The following is a 24,300-nucleotide window of genomic DNA, read 5'->3' as shown; positions in this document are numbered from 1 at the left end:
AAATGGGGGCTGTGCTGCTGATGGTGAAAGTTATAGTCGTAATAATAACGAATCATAACTACCACCACTACCACTGCCCTTCTTGGGATGGAGAGTTGAATGGGTTTAAGTTCATACAGGTTTTGCATACCTAACCCAAATGTTAGGACAGACAGCAATTGTTATTCCTGAAGGGCCAGCAAAAGAATCGTTGCCAGGCTTCACAGACAGTGGCTGGGAATTTAAAACCGAGTTGTTTTTGGAGGCATGACTGAAAATGATTCAACAGAGCCTAATTCTCAGCAGAGAAATTGTTTATGCCAGTCCCCTTATACCCAATAACCGTAGAGGGGAAGATGTAATTCTAAACTGACTGTGTACATCTAAACCTCAGTTTCAGTTGGTCACCCACGACATGTTCACAGACTTCATCAGGAGCATCTGGGTACAGAAATGTCAAGGCTCTGATCTTCTTTGCCAACGTTGTTTTCATTCTCAAGTGGATGCTCCCCTGCTGTTCCTGAGCCTCTCCGTGGGGATAAGATTCATTTGATGGCTAGAATGTTGATGGACAAGAACAATGGGGGTTCTTAGGAATATTATGTTAGATTAGGTGGAGTTTTAGGGGGGACTGTAGAGGTATTAGCAAACAGAAATTGAAAAGCTAAGTAATCCTGATGGTTCTGTAGATAAATCCATTCACTGAAGGAGGGATATATTTCTTTTGACTTCCCTCCATTTTTCTCTTCAGTGCTCTGTTAAAAGTCTAAAAAGAGAAAGAAAACAGCCAGTCACTGCAAGTGAAGCTAAGTACTAGGCTTCCTGTCCTTCCCAGACCACATCCGGGGGAGGAGGGTGTTCGCTACTTCCCTAGGGGGTGTAGATTGCACCCCACTAGCTACACACCCTCTGCCCTGACCTCATACTTTCTCTCCCTTTTGCTTTCTCCCCTCTCCCCTTCCCGTGAGGAATACTAACCGCAGGATCCAAAGGCTTCTCCACAGGGATTGTCCACTAGTATCTCCTCTGGGTCCCAGGTGTCCATTCTCTTTTTTGCCCTTGGTTCTGAGGTTATAGAAATAAAAAATGGATTTCAATTTTGGACAGAGATTTAGGGGTATTTTCTGACCTCTAGTAAAACACTTCCTCCGTTCTTCTACCAGATTCCTTCCACTCAACTCTAATCCTCACCCCTCAATCTCAGAGCAGTGCCTCTCTCTTCCTCAGCAGCCCTGGCCAAGTTCAGGCCCCTCTGGTATGGGTGTGACAGCCTAAGGCTCTGGGGTAGTGTGAAGGGCCAGATCCCTTGAAGAGCAGAGGTGAAATTATAATATGGGCAGTTTACCATCATGGAGACTGGGGCCAAGGAACACTGAGATGGCATAAGCTATTAACAACAATGGGCCTGTAAGTCCTCACAGCTTTTTTTCAGTGCCTTTAGTGTACTGGGAGAATCATATATGATTATTAAAAAGTTCCAATAAAAGCAAAATCCACAAAAAAGGTACCTTGATCCTTTACTTCTCAAAATCACCTAGAATCTTAGCCCTAGAGAAAACCACTGTTCATGTTTGATTTCCCTCCAGATATTCTGCACATGTATACACATCATGCTGTACATGCTGTCCTCTGACTTGCCATTTTCTCTAACAAAACGTCAGGTCTTGGAAAACTTTACAGGCCAGTAAATGTAAGACAACATTGGCCCTCTTAATGTCTGCATTGCATTCCATGTGTGTGGGTGGCACCATAATCTATTTAGCCATTCACCATCGTTAGACATTTAGCTTGTTTCCAACTTTCGGCTGTTGTAAACAATACCATGATTGAACAACCATGAGCACCCTTTTTTGGGTACTTGTAGAATTATTTTTGGCTATAGTTTAAGACATGAGATGATTAGCTCATAGGGTTCCCACATTTTGAAAGTTCTTGATATATATATTGAGAGGGAGAGCAGGAGAGCAAACTACTCTCCCTAAAGGTTGTACCAATTTATACTTCCACCACCGGAAATCATAACCTTTAAGCTAACCCTACAGCCATCCAAACAAAGATCTTGTGTCAGCCAGTGCTGGGGCATCATACTGGGCTGCCAGCGAGTGGTCCCCGAACACTCTCCCTACACTTCATCTACTCCTCTTTCTCCTGACCACCAACCACAGTATGAGAAAAGTTTCAAACTCAAAATAGGAATACTGTTTTATAAATTGTTAGGGAAGGTCTTTCTATCTTTTCTTCTCTGACGAACCATTGATCCAGCATTACCTTCAAAAGGATTGTCCTCGGCATATGGATCCTGGGACTGCAAGTTATCACGCTGATTGTAGTGATGCTCAGTGATGTTATGAGATCCATTTCCCCCAAAACATTCACCTTCCTCCATGGGTTCTTCTAAAGCAAATGTAACTGATATGTTCTTTTTAGCTCTTACTCTTATATCTTCTTTCTGTATAGCAAGACAGAGGGGGAAAAAAAAGGTCAGTTGGTGCCTGAGAGTGCAGTGATTGGTCCCTAGGGCAGTGACATTTAATGAGCTGTTAACCTGTAGGATTGGCTTTAGAGGCCTTGGTTCCATTGAGGATTGTTCTTGATGTGGTCTTTTTCCTTTGGCCATTCCCATCTGGGTAGCAAAACTGGGAAAGATAGAAGGGACAAAGCTATAGTGAAAAAAAGGTGCAAGCTCCTTAATCAAGCACAGCCATCACCCCATCCCTGCCATATGTGTTTGGACAATGAAAGGGATAACCGAGCAAGAGGACATTTAGTCCTTTTACTCCTCAAAACCTTGATCCTATTCTTTTCCACATTCCTGTTCTCTCCCATCTTTCCTTATTATTGGGAGGATCAGAGAATGGGAAGTGGAGAATGGGGCAGCTCCAGGATATTCACCCGCAGGATATTGCCAGTATGCTCCTTAAGGGGCTCGTGCTCCTTTTCTGTGTGACAAACCAGGGAATAGAAACCCTATTTTGGAGAAGCTCTAATTCTGATGGCTTCACCTTTGTACAACTCATCCCACTAACGTGATGACTCACATTGTGCCAGGGGGAGGGAGTACCTAACCATGCTGGCATGCTCAAGGTCACTGCTCTTGCCCCATTGGGGCCAGCTGCTCTTGAGAGATTTGCCCAGTGCTGCACAGAATCCAAGCCCCTCCCAGGACTCCCTGCTTATGTTGAAGATTGATCCTGCATCTATTCTTATCAGTACACCTAACAGGCCGCTCAGTACCTTTCTGATGAGCATCTTTCGTCTAAACTTCCGGAAGCTGGAATGCTTGATGGGGGTGGCTGTTGGCGAGTATGCTGCTCTTCACGTTTATACTCAATAACAGATAACAGCCAGCGCAGGCCTTCAATTACAGGCTGATGGTTCCTTCTTTGAAGGTTTTTAATGGCTGAACAGGGTTCCTGTGACAAAAAAAAGAAGAGAAGGCTCCAGCCCAGGAACCTGGGAGTCCTGGGGCCCACAATCCCAATCACCCTGAGCCAAAGAGCAGAGGTACATGTAAGCTCTGCTGTGCCTAGAGAGGCTCTTAAGACTTGCCAGGAGCGGGGAGGGGATAGCTCAAGTGGTAGAGCACATTATTAGCATGCCCGAGGTCCTGGGTCCAATCCCCAGTACTTCCTGTAAAAATAAATAAATCTAATTACGTCTCCCCACCCCAACCGAGATAAAATAATTAAATAATACAATAACAAAGTAAAAAAAAAAGACTTTCCAGGAGACACCCAGCATTCACTCCTGAGAGAGTAAATGAAAGGTACAAAAGCTAAGATCCTTTAATCAAGTGTAATGTCTTGGATGTGTGACCCTGGACAAGTCACTGAGAGTCTCTGAGCCTTAGCTTTCTTATCCATAAAACGAGGCTCTTGAAACTTCCAATTTTAAAGAGCTATTTTGCAGGCCTAATGAGAAAACAGATGTGAAGTGTTATCAGAGTGTGATATTTATTATCACTGTTGAGTCAGAAATCATGACCATGGTTGTTGCCTGGCAGGGAGAATCTTTGCCTAAGACGCGCCATAGGAGGCTGATTATGGACCAGGCCAGGAGAGGCATTGGCCTTGCTGGAGAGGATGAAGGCGGGGAGGGCTGGACACTTACCACTCGGCACGGGGACTTTTTCTCATTCATTAGTGTTTCCAGCAGCAGATATTCAATAATATCACAAGGGAGGAGGGCATCCTTCTTGTCTTGCTTGTTGGCCAGGCTAGGGCAGGGCATTGGAGAGAGGGAGGGAAGAAGAGAGGACAAGTGAAACAGAAATTGAGGTCAAGGGCAAGAAAAGAAAGGAAAGGGAGGGGTCAACCAATTCTGGTACAATTGCTGCATATCCAGGAACTAGCGTTCATATCCAGTGAGGTGAGCCAGACATTTTTCTAGCCACCTCTCAGTGAAGGAAAGAATAGCACAAATAATTTGAAACCACAATTAATCTCCAGGCCTCATTTCCCACTTCCTCTACGCTACGCCATTAAACTTTCATTAGAATTGCTACCTGGGATATGAACAGATGTGGAGCTTTGACATCCTCCAAGCTCTGTTCTTGCTGGAGTTGGGGGTGCTAATGAGGAACCAAAAAGGCTAAAAGGGAGTGGGGTGAGGGATGCAGATTGATGGGCCACCCGAATTATTAGCCTGGAATAAGTGTTAGTTACATAACTCTTAGGCAGTCCACCAAGGGAGGAGGCCACTGGCAATGAATATACAAAATAGGGATTTTCTGCCATCGTCTCAGGGTCAGAGACTGAAGCCAGAAAAGAGAAGCAAATTTAAGAAAGCAGTCTTCAGGACAAGTTGAGGGATAGGGGTGGAAGGTCCAGATATTACTCTGTTTCCCTTTGATGCTCGCCTTCAGAATTATCTTTGCACCATTAGGTAATAGGTTTCCCCATGGCAGTGTCTGGTAGAAAGTGGCTCCTGAAAACCACCCCCAGAGGACTGAGCTGCTCCCCCTCACTGAGCCTAAGAGGAGAGGAGGACTAGCTGGATGTGACAAAGGGACCACCTAGGTCCTTCCTATGTTGCTGCTTTTCTAAAGGCACAAAATGGGAAGGGAAGATCAGACACAAAGGTAGAATCTTACAGTAGGATGGGTTTTCCTGCCACTCTTTCATCAGACAACAGGCGTGTTAGGATGAACTTCACTTCTGGCATGCGGCTGAAGTCACTGGAATCCAGGACAAAAACAAGCCCATGTGCTTGCGCGTAGTAGTTGGGCCAGATTTCTTGACCCTTCGTATCTCCATTCAGGTCATAGATGGAAACTTCATAATCATCCAGCAGGAGTGTGGTCAGTTCAGATTTCATACAACTGCCCATCCTACTGGGGAGCACTATGCATAGGGAAAGAAAGGAGAAATAACCACAAGACAGGGGTCTAGAGTTAGATGAAGGAATTTGTCACAAGGTGATCTGAGACTTGAATAGAGCCTGCCCTGAGGGCTCCTATGGGGTGTCCTGCCATCCTGCTCACACATAGATTCATCTTCCTAAGCTGGCACTTTACCCATGCTACCCTCTCCTGGCTCAGGAACGTTTGGTGAGTGCCCACCGCTTCCAGGATAGACTACAGACTCCTTTACCTCCTAACTTGCCAGATCCATCTCTACCCTGACTGGTGTCCAGGGTCCCTGGTCCACACGCCATCTCTTCCTCCCTCTACTTCTTGGCTCCTCTACCTCCCCAGCCCCTACTCCACATGACTGTCACACTCTCTCTTGTCCTGGGCCTTCACAAGGTGCTATTCCTGCTGCTTAGGACACTCCTCCACCACGCTCTGCTGGCTTAACACCTGGTTGGTTTTTTAAATACCAATTTAGATCTTGCTTCTAGAAAGTTTTCTCTAATGCACACCACCATCCCCCAGTCTGGATAAGGTGCCTGTCTTCTGGACTTAACCACTATCATGGCACATATTACAGCATTCTGCATTCTGTGATTTGTTTGTCTGGGTTATAAACTGCAACAGGATAGGAACCCCTCGGTTTTACTGTTATTTTCACAATGCCAAGCACAGAAGCTGGCACACAGGGGCTGAGGAAATATTTATTGACTGAATTGGATAAGCGAATGAATAAATGAACAGAAAGCCCTTCTCTCCCAGCTCTTCTCAAGGCTCATCTCAAGTACCACTTTCTTTAGGAAGCCTCTCTGACCTGCCCGGCTCTCACTTCTCTCTCTTTGAGCACATGGTCTGTTACACTGGTCCTTCACCTCATTCTGTGCGTGTGCTGTCTCCTCAACTAAAATATAAGCTCTGTGAGGGAGGGGCTCGCCTTCCCTTACACTTAGTAGGTGTTCAATAAATGGTGATCGTGCCTATTACTGTGAATGAGAGTATGAAGTCCTCTTCCTCATATCTCCCCCGAGAAACCATGCTAAACTCAGATTCATTTGCCCTTTCAGGGCTATGGTCAGACCATACAATCCTGCAGGGCCTTCCACACCTCAGTCAGCCCCAGAGAAATGTAGTTCAGCATGACAGCCTGTAGATACATTCCAGTTTGTTGAGCTGACAGTTCTGGCCTAGCTCTCTGCCTACATTAGTAGCATAATGATTTTATAGATTCTGTGCACTTACACCTGGGAGTTCCAAGACCAGAATCAGTAGTGTCTTATTTATAGTATCAGATCTACCTGGGACATTTTCCATAGGATTGCCAGAACAAGTGATTTAGCTCTGAAGTTAACAGGATGCTTTCAGATCTTTGGAAATACATGATACACACATTTATATGTATACATAATATGTCTCTATGTATGTGTGTATATGTACATACCACATTTAATGTCATCTCATAATGTCCTCTTCTGTTTTTATGTTAGTCAATGATTTTAATTATAGCTTTCACATAACATACAATTTTCACTTATAACTTTGATGTGTTATTTGTTATGTCTGGATTAGACTACTTAAAAATAAATGAATAGGTTAAAACTCTAAAGGTAATTTTAAAATATTCACTGTATCAAGGCCAGCTTAGAAAGCAGTAAAACTCATGCCTGTTGTGTCTCATTATTGTCTGGTGTGCTTAAGATTTTGATTCCTGAGCCTTCTTCAGAGGAAAATATCTGAACCTTTGTTCCCCAGGTCAGTAGATGTGAAAGTGCTTCAAGTGATTCTGATTTTTGACTCAGTACTCACTGTGCTCCAGGATCACCTGTGGAGCTTTTGAAACCCCTGCCACGAGGCCGCATTCTCTGAGGGTTTGATGCCATAGACCTGTGGTGGGGTTCAGGCATCATTTTTTTTAGAGCTCCCCAGATGACTGAAATGTATAGCCAGGTTTGAGAGGCACTGCTCTAAACGCTCTCATTTAGAGCACCTGCTTGTGCTCATGCTCGGGTTTCTTGCCCCACATGACCATGCCATGTTACAGTGAATGGAGTCATTGACAGTAATGGCTTATGTCCCAAAATATTTTATAGCTGGTATCTTCAAATACACAAGTGATGACTCGTAGATTAGAACTTCCTGCCTAGGTTATTGTCTGTTTTTGGCAGTCATAAACATCTGCCAGAGCAGGGGAGGTGAGCTATTATGTTTTGGGTACACAGCAACCTACTGGATTGACTCTGGCAGTCCTCCATGGACAGAGGTGGCCTGAGATATTCTTCAGAATGGACATCAGTGGCACTTTGCTCCTTAGCCATTAAAAACTCTGTGAATGAAGTCACAACCATAAACCTGTTGGTTTAGGAATCAGCCCCAAGTTATTCACCAAGCACAAGGCAAGTTACACAGTAAGAACTTAAGAGTCCAGGCTCTATCCTCTAGAAATGAGGATGGAAAGCAGACAGTATTCTCCTAGACAAAATAGCATAGGGGTAATTGCAGGTGAGTGCTTCTCAAAGCTGGCTGGCCATTAGAAAGACCTGGGGAGTTCTTAAAATATAGATTCCCAGGCCCCACTCAGACTGGTAAACCTAGGAACCTAGGGTGGGGTTGAGTTGGGCTCTAAAAATTACCCCCACTTTTATCAGCAATCTTGTGATTTATCCTGGCTCCTTGGTTTTCTTGCTACTGCTTACCTTTTTACTGTGTCTGCCTATCAGAGAATTGGGAGAGGTGGAGTCAAATTTGCTGCCTGTTATAAGGTGGGATACTAGGCTGAACCATTGGCTAAACTGTGCTTGGGGCTGCCCCTCTGGGGGGTCGGTGGGGGAGAGGGAGAAGTTGTTAAGAGTCAACATGTAGCCTGAGGAGAATGGTGGAGTCTGGGAGAACAGTTATTCCACAAATGTATATGAGTACCTACCTGAAGGCAATAAAAGTACAGAGACTGGAGATACAGAGCTAAAATGATCCATTCTTTTCACTCAAGGGTTCACAGTGCAGGGGGTGGACTTGCAGTTGCACAACGATGCCGTGATAAGTGCATGATAGAGGGAGGCAGAGAATAGAGTGGGAGCCGGGGAAGGAGGCACCGGGCATTGGGGATAACTTTCCTGAGGTCAAGCTGAGGCTGTGTCTTGAGGCATTTGATTAAGTAGGTAGATGATGGAGGGGATGAAGTGCTAGGGAGCAGGACAGCATGTACAGAAAGTGTGGGCATGTGAATGAGAATGGTATGATGGCAGAGGTGTGGCAAGTCCTTCCGGTAACAGTGTGGACTGAATACTGGGGAGACAACTAGAGACGGTGAGACCAGCCAGCGGGCTATGGCTGTCATTCAAGGAAACTGATACTGGCTTCAAGTTGGCCAGAGGCAGAGGAGTCAGATTAGCCCTTTGCTATACTTTGAAGAGGGCTGCCAGGTTATATAAAATATGGCCACGTGCTCATACCCCCTTCTTTTATTTATTAAAAATCAGTGGAGGGCATCCTATGCCAGCCACTGTGTTAGGCTCTTTGATTAACTGGCCTGCAGTTAGCAAGGTCTTCACAACTGGAAAAGTAGCTCCCTGCAATTCTGTGTAACTGCTTCTTGAAATGTCAAGGTATTAAACTGGAGATCTAGTATTAAACTTGCACATCTCTGGACTGACAACATTTCTCAAGCTCCAACCCTCTATATGAACTGTCACAAAGAGTTGCATGTTATTAAACTTCCTCATCATCCCACACTTGTCTCTCTTATCTAGACCAAATTCCACTTTAATTGAGCTCTGAAACTAGACACTGTTTCAAATATCCTTCATAATTGACTGCAGTGCTTTATATAGTGTGAGTTCATTTGTACTGACACCATGAGAGGACGTTCAATTAGGATAGCTTGTAAAGGGAGCAGGTGACAGACATTACATAAACAGGCTGCTAACACCCGAGGAGAGGAGTGAGTGAGTGTGTGTGTGTTGGGAAGTGTTTACCTTCAAAAGAGGAAACTTGAGGGCCATGAAGTAAGGGCTAGGAGGGAATTATTATTTCATTGGTCCCTGGGGCCCATGGGAGACCTAAACCAGTATCTAATGCTCTTAGTTCCTTACGTCTCTGGATCGCCTCCACAAGAACACTTTTGCCTGAGTTGTCCAATCCAATGACGATGATGGTCACACTCCTAGAAATGGAAAAGAAAAATGAGCCAAAGCCTTAAAAGCACCATTAGTTCTCGGGCTAAACAAAGGATTCTACTCTTCCTGGTGTTTGGGGATCTGCCTGCAGTAGGCAGGCACAGCAAGGTGTTAGAAGGTGGTATGGGAACCCCTCCCCAAAGCCTCCAAGGCTGCTTTTCTTCCCCAATTCACTGGCTTTGTAGAATTGCCCATCCTCCCCCAACCCTGCCCCCAGTCTTGTAGACACTGCTTAGTCACTTCACCTAACAATAAATATCATAAAGACTTGTCCTTTGAGGGATTGTGGGCAGATACATTGGAGGAAATAAGAGAACAGGTCTAGAGAAATAATTACATTACCTTCGTGCCTCTTCAGTTTCCTTACTGCGAGACCAGCAGGAGGTCAGTAGCCGGAACATGATTCAGTTTTGTTCTTTAATATTAAAGAAAACAAGTAAACAAGAAATCAGCCCCATTATTAACACCAAACCTAAGTCAGCTTATGAGTACACAGGTACCGATAAACGGAAAGCCTGGGATTACTGGAAGTCCATTACTTCATTCTGTCCAACCTTGCCTATGTCATATAGGGAGGGACTGGTTATCATCAACTCGAGAGGCAAAATAGGGTGATTTCTCACTAAAGCAACCCACACAGGCATGATGGCATCAGGTATGGCCTATCCCTTCAATCTTGGTTTATCCCTGTTAGGAATATCTTCATTCAGCTTTGGGGGTCGGGGTGGGATGGAGTGATGCCTTGGAGAAGAACTAGCTTAGGTTTCAAGAAGGAGCTATTGGAAAACCTGTTCTAAGTAACAATTATCCATTAGGCTTGGTTCTCTTACTGCCTCTGCTTCAGAAATGTGAGTGTTGGTGACCCACTATCATAGATTGCATACAATTTCTAGTGCTGTAAGACACCTTAGAGATCATCTAGTCTAATGGATTTCAAACATCAGTCCAGGTGCTGTACTCTCAAAAGATTCTTGGGGTTGCATAAGCAGCCTAGGTGATTTCAAAGTACAGCCATATTTGGGAGTGATTGCCTAAGTAAAAAGTAATTTACACAATCACTTCATGGTTAATCTATGTTGTAGCATGTATTAGTATTTTATTCCTTTTTATGGCTGACTAATATTCCATTGTATGAATATACCACATTTGTTTATCCATTCATCAGTTAATGGACATTTGGATTGTTTCTACTTTTTTGGCTCTTATGAATAATCCTGCTATATAAATGTGTATACAAATTTCAGTGTGTACATGTGTTTTCAATTCTCTTGGGTGTATACCTAGGAGTATAACAGCTGGGTCATATGATAACTCTATGTTTAACCCTTTTAGGAAGTGCCAGACTCTTTTTACATTTTACATTCCTACCAGCAGTGCAGGATGGTTCCAACTTCTTTTGGTCTTTTTGTTTATAGCCATACTAGGGGGTGTGAAGTAGTATCTAATGGTGGTTTTGATTCATATTTTCCTAATGAATAATTATGTTGGGGTCCAGGGCTGGGGGAAGCTCTGGCTGGGTTAACAAAGTACTTAGGCTCATACCCAGATGGGTTTTGCTTAGCTGTCTATGAGCACAGTGGTATGTGCCAGCTTAGCAGGGTTCTGCAGAGTCACCCACTGTTTCGGACAACGGCCTTTCCCACAGAGACTCTTACATTTCGTATCATTTCTTAGAGCATAGTTCATTCTCTAGGAAGTTATTCGGCTTCCCATAAGGACCTCTTGGAGAATGGCTCTGGTTTATGCCAGACAAAAGAGAAACCTTATATGTGGCCTATGATCAAAACCAGCGTCACTCCGGCTTTGCTCATAAAGCTGTTAAGACCTGAAGCCTGAAACACCAGAGTCTGATCATCTGGGTTCCATGATAGCCATCTCCCTTTGAGACAAGGCCAGTAGCAGCTTCATGTCTATTTCCTGATAATTGGCAGAGCTTCCTAACTTGATCTCAGGCAGTCTGTATTTGTTAGTGCCACTAAGAAAGGTCAAACTGGCATCACACAAATTCTTCCTTAAGAACATATCCTAAGAAGGATACATAGGGTAACCGAGAAGGAAAATAATTGGGCTAGGAATTACCAGGTCCTTTCTTTCATTTCTAGCACCTCTCCTGGATACTCTGGGATGAAATCACCTAAATTAAACCTGCCATTTTCAGATTTCTTATCTATAGAATGGAGATAATGATATATTTTTCTTACCTTGAGGTGGTTAATTATGTATCTGATTAGAAGTTGGTTCTTTTTGGGTGAAAGACATAAGATGTGTAGAATAATTGGAAGGTGTATTAAGCTTTCTAGCCTTCTTGGCAGAGTAACACAGCTCAGTTGCCCCCTTATAAAGGGTATGGCAGTGTCCTAACAGTGGCTGGCAAGGTTCTGTCATGTCCATGGCAACCACTGCCTGATTCATAGCAACCAAACCCACATCTCCCTACCTTGTATGATTATAGCTAATTACTAAATGAACTTTTAGTCATCATGGTTTCCTTTTTCAGTTTACAAAGTATTCGTATAGAACTTACTATTTGCCAGCACACATTTAAGTATTTTATACATATTCAACTCATTTAATCCTTATTATAACATGACAAAAAGCAGGGCTTTCATTCTTTTTAAGAGATGAGGTTCACAAAGAGGTTAAGTAACTTGCCCAAGGTTACCCAGCTAGTAAGTCGTAAAGCCAGAATTCAAAGCCAGGTGGTCTGGCTTCAGCGTCTGTGTATTAAAGTTAAGGGTCTGACAGGCTGTGTGAGTGAGATTTCGGGTACCAGAGTAACTGTCTCAGCTCTGGGCCTCTCCATTTCTTCTGGACAAACTGTATGGTACTTATCTTTTTTTTTTTAGTCAACTTTTAAAAAACCTTTATTTTTAGAACTGCTTTAGATATACAGAAAAATTACAAATACAGATAGTCCCCAAATACCCATATTCCCCTATTATTAACAATGTTGACCTAAAACAAATAGACTGCCAACAAAAATGGGTTTATTCAGGGTCAACAAAGAATTAAAATTTGGGGTTTCCAACCATGGCAAGCCACACACAGGTACCTCTTACAGCAAGGAGGGGAAAAGGAAGTTGGGGGGCTATAGTAAACAAAGAGTCTGTTGGAGGAATTGAGAGTTGGCATTATAGTGGCTTTTCATTGACTGAGTTGTGGCAATCTCAATGGCTGAATTCTTACCAGGCAAGAGGAGGAAGTCTTTCTTCTTCCTGTTGGGTTCTGCTGTTGTCACAGGGTGTGAGAGCTCCCCTTTCTAGCCTCCTGACTTTCAGTTGTGATTTTTGTTTATTCATTTTTACATTTCCTCCTTTTGATCATGATCTTTCTCTAAAAGCATGGCTGATCAAGAGTCAGGTTTTCTGGTTCCAGTGGCTTTTTGTCCTTGAATGCCAGAAGGGACCTTTACTGGGTATAGTGTCCCACAGTGGAGGGAAAGTGCACGTATTGGAAACCTATTGAGGTCACATTCAAGTAACAAGGAAGGGTAGGAGGGAAATCTCTCAGGCATTTTTTATCTAAAGTCCATATATCATCAAGATCATAGACATTGGGGATCATATGAAGTGTCACATCATTATCAAAGGTTTGGCAGACGAACTTCCAGCAGGTCTGGTCTCGATGTCTGGGGTAAGCTGTCTCATCAGATGTTGTCTGCTTCAATTCCGGGAACTATTAACTTTCAGGTCACCAGATGATATGCAGGTCCTCTCAGGGTGCGGTGCTTTCTTTAGGTATGTCATATGAATCCAGCAGTCTGTTCTCTGGAGTTTGATGGCACAAAGGTTGGTTAGCAGTACCTGATAGGGGTCTTTCCAGTGAGGTTAGAGAGCCCTTCTGGAGGTGTCTTTTCCAGTAGATGAAATCTTTAGGTTGCAACGATGCTTAAGGTCTTCGTCTCCTAAGAGCGCACTGTGAAAACATTGCTCTACCAAAACATCATTATTTTAAATAGAAGCAATAGGCTTTTTCAATATTGAAGTATCTCTCCTTTTATCAGTTGTGGGTCAAAAGAGGCAGAAGCCAAGTGCACTGAGTGTCCTGTGACTATCTCAAAGGGTGAGAGTTTGAGTTCCAAAAGGGATGGATCTAAGATTTAGAAGGACCAATGGCAATGCTTTTGGCTAAGTTACTTAGAGGGCCCTTACAAATTTGCCAATTGAGTCTTAATAATGCTGTTAATGCATTTGACCACACCAGAGGGTTGAAGATGTTAAGTGCAGTGAAAGTGTTGTAAAACTGGCCAAACAGTACAGACTTGCCAAAGTACCTGACCAGGAAAATGGGTCCCTTGATCATTATGAAGTTTGAGAGGAATTCCCCAGGTGGGGATAATATTTTACAAAAAGACTTTAGCCACAGAAGAGGCAGTACCTTGTTTGCAAGGGAATGTTTTAGTCCAGTGTGAAAACATTCAGACCATGACTAAAACGTATTTATATCTCTGAGATGGAGGAAGTTGTATGAAATCCAATTGCCAGACCTCGAATGGTCCATTAGGCAGTTTAAATGTCCAGGAGCAGTAAGAACAGGCTTCCCCGGGTTGTACTTTGGACTAGTGGGACAAGTGAGGTAGGTAGTTTTTGCAGCCTTGTTAATGTTTCCCCACCAATACTGATTCATGAAAGCTATAATTTGGTCAGTAGGCCAATGGTTTAATGCACGTACAGTGGTTAGGAATGGGAATTTTAGAGTCTCCGGTAGGACTGAGTTGTTATTTGGTCTGAACCAGAGCTTTCTCTTTTTATCAAACCAACAGTTGTTGTATTTCCAGTCTTGTTTTTCCTTTTCTGAGGTCAGCTGTTGGGCTTCTCCAGCTAGTTTTTCTTTTCTTTTTTTTTTTTTTTAACTTTTTTTTATTGAGTTATAGTCATTTTACAATGTTGTGTCAATCCAGCTAGTTTTTCTACAGTATCAGTTGGGGAAATATCCCTTTGGACCATGACAGAAATTTGACTGCTGTTGGTTCCTTTAAGGGCAGCATTCCTTGTGGAAATGTCAGCAAGGTAATTTCCCTTATCTCCCAGGGAGTCAAGGTTAGAATGCTCTGGAATTTTAATAATAGCTTAAGTGGCAGGTAAAAGAATTGCATTCAGTAATTCATGAACATAGGGGCCATTTTAAATTTTATGTCCACTAGAAGTTAGGAAGCCATGTTGCTTTCACAGTGTTCCAGAAACATGAGCTGCTCCAAAAGCATATCTACTATCAGTACAAATATTGGGAGTTTTGTGCTTGACTCAAGTACAAGCTCTGTAAGAGCATATAATTCAGCCTGTTGGGCTGAAGTAGCCAGAGGTAAACATGCTACCTCAACATCAAAAGGAGTTGCAATAGCATACCCAGCACAATATTTGCCATTATCATCTTTTAAATAAGAACCATCAGCGAATGATGAGAAGTCAGCATTACCCAAAGGATTTTCCTGCAGATCATCACGAGGTATCAGGAGGTGATCCATCAGTGTTAAGCAGTCGTGAGGGACTTCATTGGTGATGGAGGGCAGAAGAGTAGCAGAATTAAGGTTATTAACAACCTAAAAGAATTATGTGAGGAAGTTAACAAAAGGACTTCACAGGAGGTGAGGAGGCTGACTGAGAAATGTTGAGTGTGATGAGAATTCAGAAGGGCTTCTACTGCATGAAGTACAAAAATGCTTAAAGGGGATTGCACAATGATCTTTTTGGTGGCCTTAACCAAAAAGGCGGTGGCATTAATGGCTCTAAGGCAAAAGGTGGGTATCCCTGTGCCACAGGGTCCAGTTGCTGGCTATAATACCCTATGGATGGATGGTGGTCCTCATGTTTTTGGGTGAGTACCCTAAAGGCATTACCGTCCTTTTCATATATAAAAATGAAAAAGGGAATCTGATAATTGGATAATTGGTGGGTGGGCTCATCAAACTCTCCTTTACGTCCTAAAGGCTATTTTGTCTGGTTCTTCCCATAAAGTTGGGTTGGTATTGCTCTTTAGTAAAATATACAGAGGTTTGGCCATAGGAGAAAAACTTGTAATCCAGTTCCAGTAATAACTAACTAGCCCAAGAAAACCTCACAGTTGGCACTTAGTTTTGGTTTTGGGGGAAATTAGGACATGATGAAGCCTTCTGGATCTAGATGTAGCTTTTTTTTCAGATATTAGATGCCCTAAATATCGAACCTGGGTTTGGGCAAACTGCAATTTTTCCTTAACAACCTTATGTCTCTTTAAGGCTAAAAACTTTAGAAGGTGGATACTGTTTTTCTGTGAGGAGGCTTGAGAAGGAGAGCAAAGAAGCAGACCGTACACATTGCAACAAAGTAGAACTCCCAAGGAACTTTATATCATCCAGATCAGCCTTCAGGATTTGTGAGAAATAAGAATGACTCTCAGTATAACCCTGAGGCGTTACCATCCAGGTGAATTGTTTTTCTTCCCAAATGAAGGCAAAAAGGTATTGGTTAGAATGCACTGCACAAATCAATTATAGTGAAGAATTTGCCTCTGGTGGAATTGGAGGTTAGTAGCATATAAGAGTTAGGAATAACAGGGTGTCGAGGGATAACAGTCTTGTTTATTGCTCAGGAGTCCTGGACAAACCTCTGCTCTCAGCCCTTAGGTTTTCTCACTGGTAAAATCAGAGAATTACAGGGACTAGTACAAGGGATAATAAGGTCTTAAGCCTTATTATCTTCTGTTATGAGCTTTTTACCTTGAATAGCTTCTTTACTTATAGGGTATTGATTAATTCTGGAAGAAGTTTTGAGAAGTTTATTTGGATCTTGATGGGAGGTGTTCTGTGAATTTTACCAATATTAGTTGGAGATTTTGCACGTAAGGAGACAGAGCAAATAAAAAGATTTCACAGGGTCATTTAATTCACTTGATTAGCTGCTTTGATGACTAGTGTCAAACTGAAGAATCATTTCCTCCTTTTGAGAGAAAAATTCCAGCATGATACTTCTATAAGGAGTCTCGGCCAAATAAATGGCTACGGTGGAGGAAGTAAGGAGAAAAGGGTGTGTATCTCTCAAATGACCTAAATAAAAAGCAACAGGTTCAGAGGAATCTCTTGAGGTTCATTAGAGATCCCCGCTGTTTGAAATGTTTTAATACTCCAAGACAGGGACTGTTTCATAGTAGTAAGGTTGAGCACCAGGAGTGTGGCTCTGGTGTCAGGACTAGAAAAGATTTATCCTTAATCTGGAGAAATGTTTCTCCAAGATAATCAAGAGGGAGGGGTTGGGAAAAACCCCTGTAGTTCCTTGGAGTCCTGTCATTTAGCATTGGGAGGATGTTGGAAAGGCAAGTTAGAAAGCTGAAGGCACCTGAAGTGCTTAAATTTGTTAACAATCTCTTTTCCAGTGTCCTGGCTCTTTGCAATAATAGCAGAAACTAGGAGGGTTTTGATTTTGGTTACGGGCCTCCATTTCCTGGAGTTGAAGATTAAGAATTTTAGCAATTTTCCTTTTATGTGACTTATCTTGAGTGTGAGAGAGGTGTTTTGCCAGATAACTAAATCTGGAGTGGTCATAGTTTTCCATTCCATCCTGGTCCTTTTTACTAGAAAAGATCCCAGTTCAGCCCATTAATAAAAATAGAGTTGAAGGCTACCTGGGTGGAATCAACATCTGAAAGATCAGAGTTTTCCTTAAATACATTCTGAAATTGATCATAATAGTCATGAATACGTTTATCAGATTTTTTTGTGTGCAAGCTTGAATTTTGTTCTAATCAACAGGCTTTGGAAAAGCCCTATGAATTGCTCTATGAAGTCACTTAGCAGTTGCCTGAACTTGATCATATAATAAGTTAATGGGCTGGTCTCTCAGTTGTAATTTCAGAGATCTTTCAGGATTTTCCCAGTTGGCAATTTTTTCATCCGAAGCTGGGCCTGGCCTTCGCTGACAAGTATATGACTAGCTGATTTAAGTCAGAGTAACCAGGCTGGTAAGTTTGAATGGCTGTATCAAATTCCTCAGAAAATCTGTGACAATCTTCAGTTACTTTGAGAAAATCTTTGACTATGGTTCACAGCTCTACTTTAGTCCAGGGAATATAAAAAAAGATTGAGTTTAGCTTCTGGATCCTCAGAAGCCTTAATTTTAAAGGGATGGGTTCTGACAAGTTCAGTGGAAAAGGCAGTGGGGAGAGTTTCAAAGAAAAGGGAAAGTTTGGTGAGAGAATTGGTATGGGGGAACTGAGAGTTACAGAGGAACTGTAGGCAATATAGAAGGGAAGGAGGATGGTGCTGGAGGTGGAGCTAGGGAACAGGAACAAGATAATACTGGAGGCAGGATGTGAGACATAGAAGGCAGGGAAGAGGGACATGAGGCTTTGGAAGCCATTTTATCTTTCTTTCTTTCTTTGCCTCAGTTAATCCTAAAACTTTATTTTGCAGAGATGCAATTTTAGGCTCCTGATAACGTATTGAAGCCTCAAAATAATCGGAATAGGCATTCCATTCAGTTTTGGAAATTTTAGAGCTGTGGTTGTTCAGTTTGGTTTTGAGAAAAGTAAGTTTGGGGTTTCAGAACTTCCCCATAATGTCCATTGACGTTCTAAATTGCCTTTGGTGAGGTTGGTCCCTTTAGTTAGAAATATGTATGAGGAAGAACTGCAGTTTTTAAACATAAAATCAGCCAGGGTCCCTGTAGGCGGGGGTGTCCTCAAAATATTTAGATAATTGGGATCCCATTTCTCAGAAGTTTTTTTCTAGAGTAAAATAACAATTTTCAAACAGTCTTAACAGCTCAAACAGCTTAAACAGCCTCAAACAGCGTGCAGGCCTGTTCTGAGGGAACAGTCTAGACTCAAAGGAGCCAGGCCAAAGTCTGCTCAGCACAGCTCTAATGGAACAGCCTATTCCTGAAGTGAGTCAGGCCGAAGGCCAAACAGCACAGTTTCCAATGAAACAGCTCCTATTCCAAAAGAAATCAAGCTAAAGGCTAGCACAGTTCCAGTTGGAACAGCGTAATTTCAAAGAAACGAGGCCAAAGTGCCAAACAAGTACTCACAGAACAATGCCTTAATCAGAAAGAATAAACCCTTAAAATAAACCCCAAATTAAACCTGGAGAGTTTCAAAACGCAAAGAGGGCAGAAGTTTGGATCCAGGAAAAAGACTTACCCTCAGACCTCGGGGTGGTGAGAAAAAAATTACCTCAGTGCGCTCCTTGGGTTCCACACACCTGTCCGCTCACCAGCCTCAGAGTCGTTGGGGGGTCTTCTCTGAATCCCCTTGTGAGCCACCAAAATGTTGACCTTAAACAAAAAAGGCTGTCAGTTATTTCGCTAGCAAAAACTAGATTTACTCAGAATTAGCGGAGAACGGCCGTTTCAGGCCTGCAACGCTGGCGAGCCACAGGCAACTCCCTGTACCACACAGGGGAGAGAACTCTTTTATAAAAGAAAAGAGGCGGTTGGGAGGCCTAGTAAGCAAAGATTCCATTGGTGGAATCGAGAGTTTGCAGTATAGTGGCTTCTCATTGGCTGAGTTGTGACAGTCTCTCATTGGCTGAGCTCTTACTAGGCAAAAATAGGAAGTCTTTCTACTTCCCGTTGGTGGCTGCTGTGTCTAGGTTGTGAGAACTCCCCCTTCTGGCTTCTTGACTCTGTTTATTAGTTTTTACAGCACCTTACGCTCATATAGTGCATAAGGTAAGAACCAGTATCGATATACTAAGGTCAGCTAAAGTCCTCATTCTCATTTCCTTAATGCAGTTCCGTTTGCCTTTAGTGTTACAGACTCCGCTTATTTCCAAAGTTAGTTGGGTCAACACGTCTTGCCTACCCCCTTTAGTGAAGTGTTTGATACATTTGTAATACACATAGTGTAATAAGTTAGTTTTGTGTTTCAACTTGTCTGGGCCATGGGGTGCCCAGATATTTGGCCAAACATTATTCTGAGTCTTCCTGTGAGGGTGTTTTTGGGTGAGATTAACATTTAAATAGAAAGACCTAGTAAAGTAAATTGCCCTCCCTAATGTGTAGGCCTCATCCAGTCATTTGGAGGCCTGACTAGAAGAAAAAAGCTGACCATCCCCCAAGTAAGAGAGGAAGAAGTCAGGCAGAAGCCTGACTGTCTTTGAGCTGGGACATTGGATTCTTTTCCTTCTTTCAGGCTCAGAGTCAAACAATGGCTCTTCCTGGGTCTTGAGCCTGCTTGCATTGGGACTGGAACTACACCATCAGCTTTTCTGGTTCTCAGGCCTTAGGACTATACTGGAACCAATTAATCAGCTCTCCTGGACCTGTAGCTTGTCAATTCACCCTGCAAATCTTGGGACTTGCCAGACTATATAAATACATGAGCCAATACCTTATAATAAATCTACACACTCTCACATCCTATTGCTGGGATATGAACAACTACATATTCTTGCATCAGGACTTCCTGTCCTACCCTTTATCTCCTGCGTCCAGTCTCTGCCTCAAATACTCTCCTCCCACCCTTCACTTTCATGGTTCCTTCTCATCTCTCAATTCTCTCATCTTCTTGTCACCTCAAAAGAAACCTTCCCTGAACCAGGTTTTTTCCCTTTCCCCTTTCATCCCTGTTATTTTAAGCAACTTTTTAGTTAAAAATAAAGATACAGAAAACAAAACTTAGCTTAAAGAGTTACTATAAATTGAACACCCTAGTAACTATCATCTTATTTAATCTACAGGTTTATCCTCTATTCCTTTCTTTTTTCTTTTTAAAATTATCATACATTAAAATAGACTTGGGGGGGAGGGTATAGCACATGCTTAGCACGCACAAGGTCCTGGGTTCAGTCTTCAGTACCTCTATTAAAAATGTTTTTAAAAAATAAAATACACTTAAAAAAACACATGTATATAATTTTAACACACAGAGATTCATGTATCCACCACCACAATCTGTATACAGGACAAGTTCCATCACCCCAAAAAACTCCCTGTTGCTTTCCCTTTATAGTTTCACCTCTCCCCCAACCCCTCCCTCCCCCCACATACCCCTAACCTCCGGCAACTAATCATCTCTTCTCTATTATTATAGTTTTGTCATTTTGAGAATGTTATATAAACAGAATCATACATTTATGATTAAAACTGGCTTTTTTACATCAGTCTAATGCTCTTGAAATTCATCCAAGTAGCTGTGTGTATAAATAGTTTCTTTTTATTATGGAGTAGCATTCCAGTGTGTGGATGTACCACGGTGTATTTATTTCATCTTTTGAAGGATGTTTGGATTATTTCCAATTTTTGGCAATTATGAATGGAGCTAGAATAAACATTCATATTCAGGATTTTTTTAACAAGATGGATGTGATTTTATATTTTTAAATTGAGGTATAGTTGATTTACAATATTATTAGTTTCAGGTGTACAACATAGTGATTCAAAATTTTTATAGATTATACCCATTTATAGTTATTATAAAATATTAGCTATATTCCCTGTGCTTTAGTTCCTCTGTTTCTTTGTCCTTGCTCTCCTCTTTGGTGATTTGATGATTTTATGTAGTCCTTTATCTTTTGTATATTTACTATAAGTTTCTGCTTTGTGATTGCTATAAGGCTTACATGTAACAACTTATATTTATAACAGTCTATTCAACTTAAGTTTGAATGCATTCTAGAGCTCTACATTTTGAACCCCCATGATTTATGTTTTTGATGTCACAATTTATATCTCTTTATCTTGGGTACCCATTAACAAAGCATTGTGGTTATAGTTATTTTTACTACTTTTGTCTTTTAACCATCATACTAGCTTTATAAGTGATTAATCCACCACCTTTACAATATTAGAATATTCCTAATTTCACTAAGTGTTTACCTTTACCAGTGAGATTTTACTTTCATATGTTTTCCTGTTACTAATTAGTCCCCTTTTGTTTCAGCTTGAAGAAGTCCCTTAACATTTCTTATAAAGCTGATCTAGTGGTGATGAACTCCTTTAGCTTTTGCTTGTCTGGAAATTCTTAAATCTCTCCTTCTATTCTGAATGATAACCTTGCTGTGTAGGATATTCCTTATTGGAGGTCATTCACCTTTTCTTCCCACCCCCAGCCTTAGGCAACCACTAATTTACTTTCGGTCTTTATTGACTGCCTATTCTGGACATTTCATGCAAGTGGAAGCATACAACATGTAATCTTTTGTGACAGGCTTCTTTCACTTAGCATAATATTTTGAAGATTCATCCGTGTTGTAGCATGTATCAGTACTTTATTTCTTTTTATTGCTAAATAATATTCCATTGTATTGGATACACCACATTTTGTTTATCCATTTATCAGCTGATAGACATTTAGGTTGTTTTTATTTTTTGGCTATTAGGAATAAAGCTGTGATGGATATTGTGTATTGTGTACAAAACTTTGTAAGGGTGTATCTTTTCATTTCTCTCAATCAGTCATATGCCTAGGAGTGGAATTGCTGTCAAATGGTAACAAATTTTTGAGGAACTGCCAAACTGAATTTTTCAAAGCAGCTGCACCATTTTACAATCCCACCATCAGTGTATGAAGGTTCCAACTTTGCCACATCTTTGCCAACACTTTTTATTATCTGTCTTTCTGATTATAGCCATTCTAGTGTGTGTGATGGGGTATCTCATTGTGGTTTTAATTTGTATTTCTCTGATGTCTAATAATGTTGGGCATCTTTTCATGTGTTTATTAGCCATTTGTATATATTCTTTCAAGAAATATCTATTCAAGGTGGGGAGGGTATAGCTCAGTGATAGAGCATGTGCCTAGCATGCACCAAGTCCTGGGTTCAATCCCCAGTAGCTCCATTAAAAAATAAATAAAAAAACCTAATTACCTCCTCCCCACAACAATGTTAAAAAAAATCTATTCAAATCTTTTGTCCATTTTAAAAGTTTGACTATCTATCTTTTTATTATTGATTTGTAAGATTTATATATTCTGGATTCAAGAACTGTATCAGATATATGATTTGCAGAATTTTCTCCCATCATGCAGGTTGTGTTTTCACTTTCTTGATGGTTTCCTTTGCAGCAAAAAATTTTAAACGTGATGAAGTTCAGTTTATCTTTTGCCTTTTGTTACTTGTGCTTTGCATATCATATCTAAGAAACCACTGCCTAATTCAAGTTTATGAAGATTTATGCCGTCTAAGAGTTTATAATTTTATAAATTATAAAATTTAGGTCTTTTATCCATTTTAAATTAATTTTTGTAAATGGTATGAGGTAGTGGTCCAACTTCATTCTTTTGCAGGTGGATATCCAGTTGTCCCCAAATTCTGGGCAATTTTAACGCATGCATAGATTTTTGTAACCACAACCATAATGAAATATAGAACTGTTCTGCAACTACAGATATCCTTCTGACTACCCCTTTATATAGTCACAATCATCTCTCCTCCTATATCTCTAAGTCTTGGCAACCACTTATCTATTCTTGATCTCTATAATTTTATCATTGAGAATGTTATATAAATGGAATCATGATTTGAGATTGGATTTTTCACTCAACACAATTCCCTTTAGAGCCATCCAATTTGTTGTGTGTAGTATCAGTAGTTTGTGTGTGTGTGTGTGTGTATTCCTTCAGAATTTCTACATAGATAATCATGTCACCTATAAATTAATGGTTTTATTTCTTCCTTTCTAATCTTTATTCCTTTAATTTCATTTTTCTTGCCTTACTGTGCTGGTTAGAATCTCTAGTACTATGTTGAATAACAGTGGTAAGAGCAGACTTCCTTCTCTTGTTTCTGAAAGTATTCAGTCTTTCAACTGTGTGGGTGTTCTTTACTAGGTTAATGAAGTTATCTTGTATTCCTAATTTGCTGAGAGCTTTTCTCATGAATAGATGTTGAGTTTTAGTCAAATGCTTTCTCTACATTATTTGATATGATAATGTGGTTTTTCTTTTTTAGCCTGTTGATAGTAGGATTATATTGATTTTTCAAGTATTGAACCAGCCTTGTATCCCTGGAATAAACCTCATTTAGTTGTGGTGCATAATTATTTTTATACATTGCTGGATATTCTTTGTTAATATTTTGTTGAAGATTTTTATATCTTTGTTCATGAGTGATAATGGACTATAGTTTTTTTTTTTTCTACTGGCTTTATCTGATTTTGATCTCAAGATAATATTGGCTTCATAAAGTGATTTGTAATTCCCTCTTTTCTGAAAGAGATTGCGTAAAATTAATTTTTTAAGTAATTTGGTAGAAATCTTGTAAAACCACTTGGGCCTGGAGAACTCTCAGCAGTTTTTGAACTATGGCTTTAATTTCCTTAATAGTTGTAGAGCAATTCAAATTATTTATTTCATATTGGATGAGTTGTGGTAATTTATGCTTTTCAAAGAATCAGTTCATTTCATCTAAGTTGTCAGATCTGTATGCAAGTTCTGTGGCAATATTTCATTCCTGATATTGGTAAATTGCATCTTCTTTTTTCTTTTTCAGTCTTTCTAGAGGTTTATCAGCTTTATTGGTCCCCCCCCCCCACCAAAGAACCAGCTTTTTATTTCATTCATTTTCTGCATGGTTTTTCTATTTTCAATTTTATTAATTTCTGCTCTTATCATTATGATTTCCTTCCTTCTGTTGCTTTGAGTGTAGTTTGCTGTTGTTTTTCTAGTTTCTTAAAATAGGATGGGAGCTTAGATTATTTTGAGAATTTGCCTCTTTTCTAAGATAAGGACTTATTGCTATAAATTTCCTTCTCAGCACTGTTTTTGGCTGCATCTGCAAATTTTGGTATATTTTATTTATATTTTTATTCAGTTCAATGTATTTTTTAAATTTCCCTTGAGATTTCATCTTTGATCCATGATATATTTTTATGTGAGTTGCTTAATTTC

At 40.9% G+C, this 24,300-nt stretch overlaps 1 protein-coding gene across 1 annotated transcript; it reads right to left on the bottom strand.

The window, feature by feature from the left end:
* Positions 1-275: 275 nt before the first annotated feature.
* Positions 276-19,460, bottom strand: ARL13A (ADP ribosylation factor like GTPase 13A). The gene is made up of 10 exons (XM_032475253.1): positions 18,610-19,460; positions 9,841-9,913; positions 9,415-9,485; positions 5,072-5,321; positions 4,090-4,195; positions 3,214-3,392; positions 2,525-2,615; positions 2,248-2,428; positions 958-1,044; positions 276-745 (listed from the first exon to the last, which is right to left on the bottom strand). Exons 2-10 carry the CDS (start codon positions 9,897-9,899, stop codon positions 738-740), a joined length of 1,032 nt encoding a protein of 343 aa, XP_032331144.1. The 5' UTR covers positions 9,900-9,913; positions 18,610-19,460; the 3' UTR covers positions 276-737.
* Between the last annotated feature and the right edge of the window lie 4,840 nt (positions 19,461-24,300).

Source organism: Camelus ferus, chromosome X (genome assembly GCF_009834535.1).
Source record: "Camelus ferus isolate YT-003-E chromosome X, BCGSAC_Cfer_1.0, whole genome shotgun sequence".
Lineage (NCBI taxonomy): Eukaryota > Metazoa > Chordata > Mammalia > Artiodactyla > Camelidae > Camelus > Camelus ferus.
This window is presented reverse-complemented; position numbering and strand designations above follow the sequence as displayed.

Excerpts from the sequence above, each read along its gene's own strand:
- ARL13A (XM_032475253.1), bottom strand. The coding sequence starts at position 9,899 with ATGTTCCGGCTACTGACCTCCTGCTGGTCTCGCAGTAAGGAAACTGAA. Across the intron at positions 5,322-9,414 it reads TGTGGAGGCGATCCAGAGAC|TGCTCCCCAGTAGGATGGGC; the intron begins GTAAGGAACTAA and ends CCCTATGCATAG. Across the intron at positions 1,045-2,247 it reads CGAGGACAATCCTTTTGAAG|AACCAAGGGCAAAAAAGAGA; the intron begins GTAATGCTGGAT and ends CTATAACCTCAG.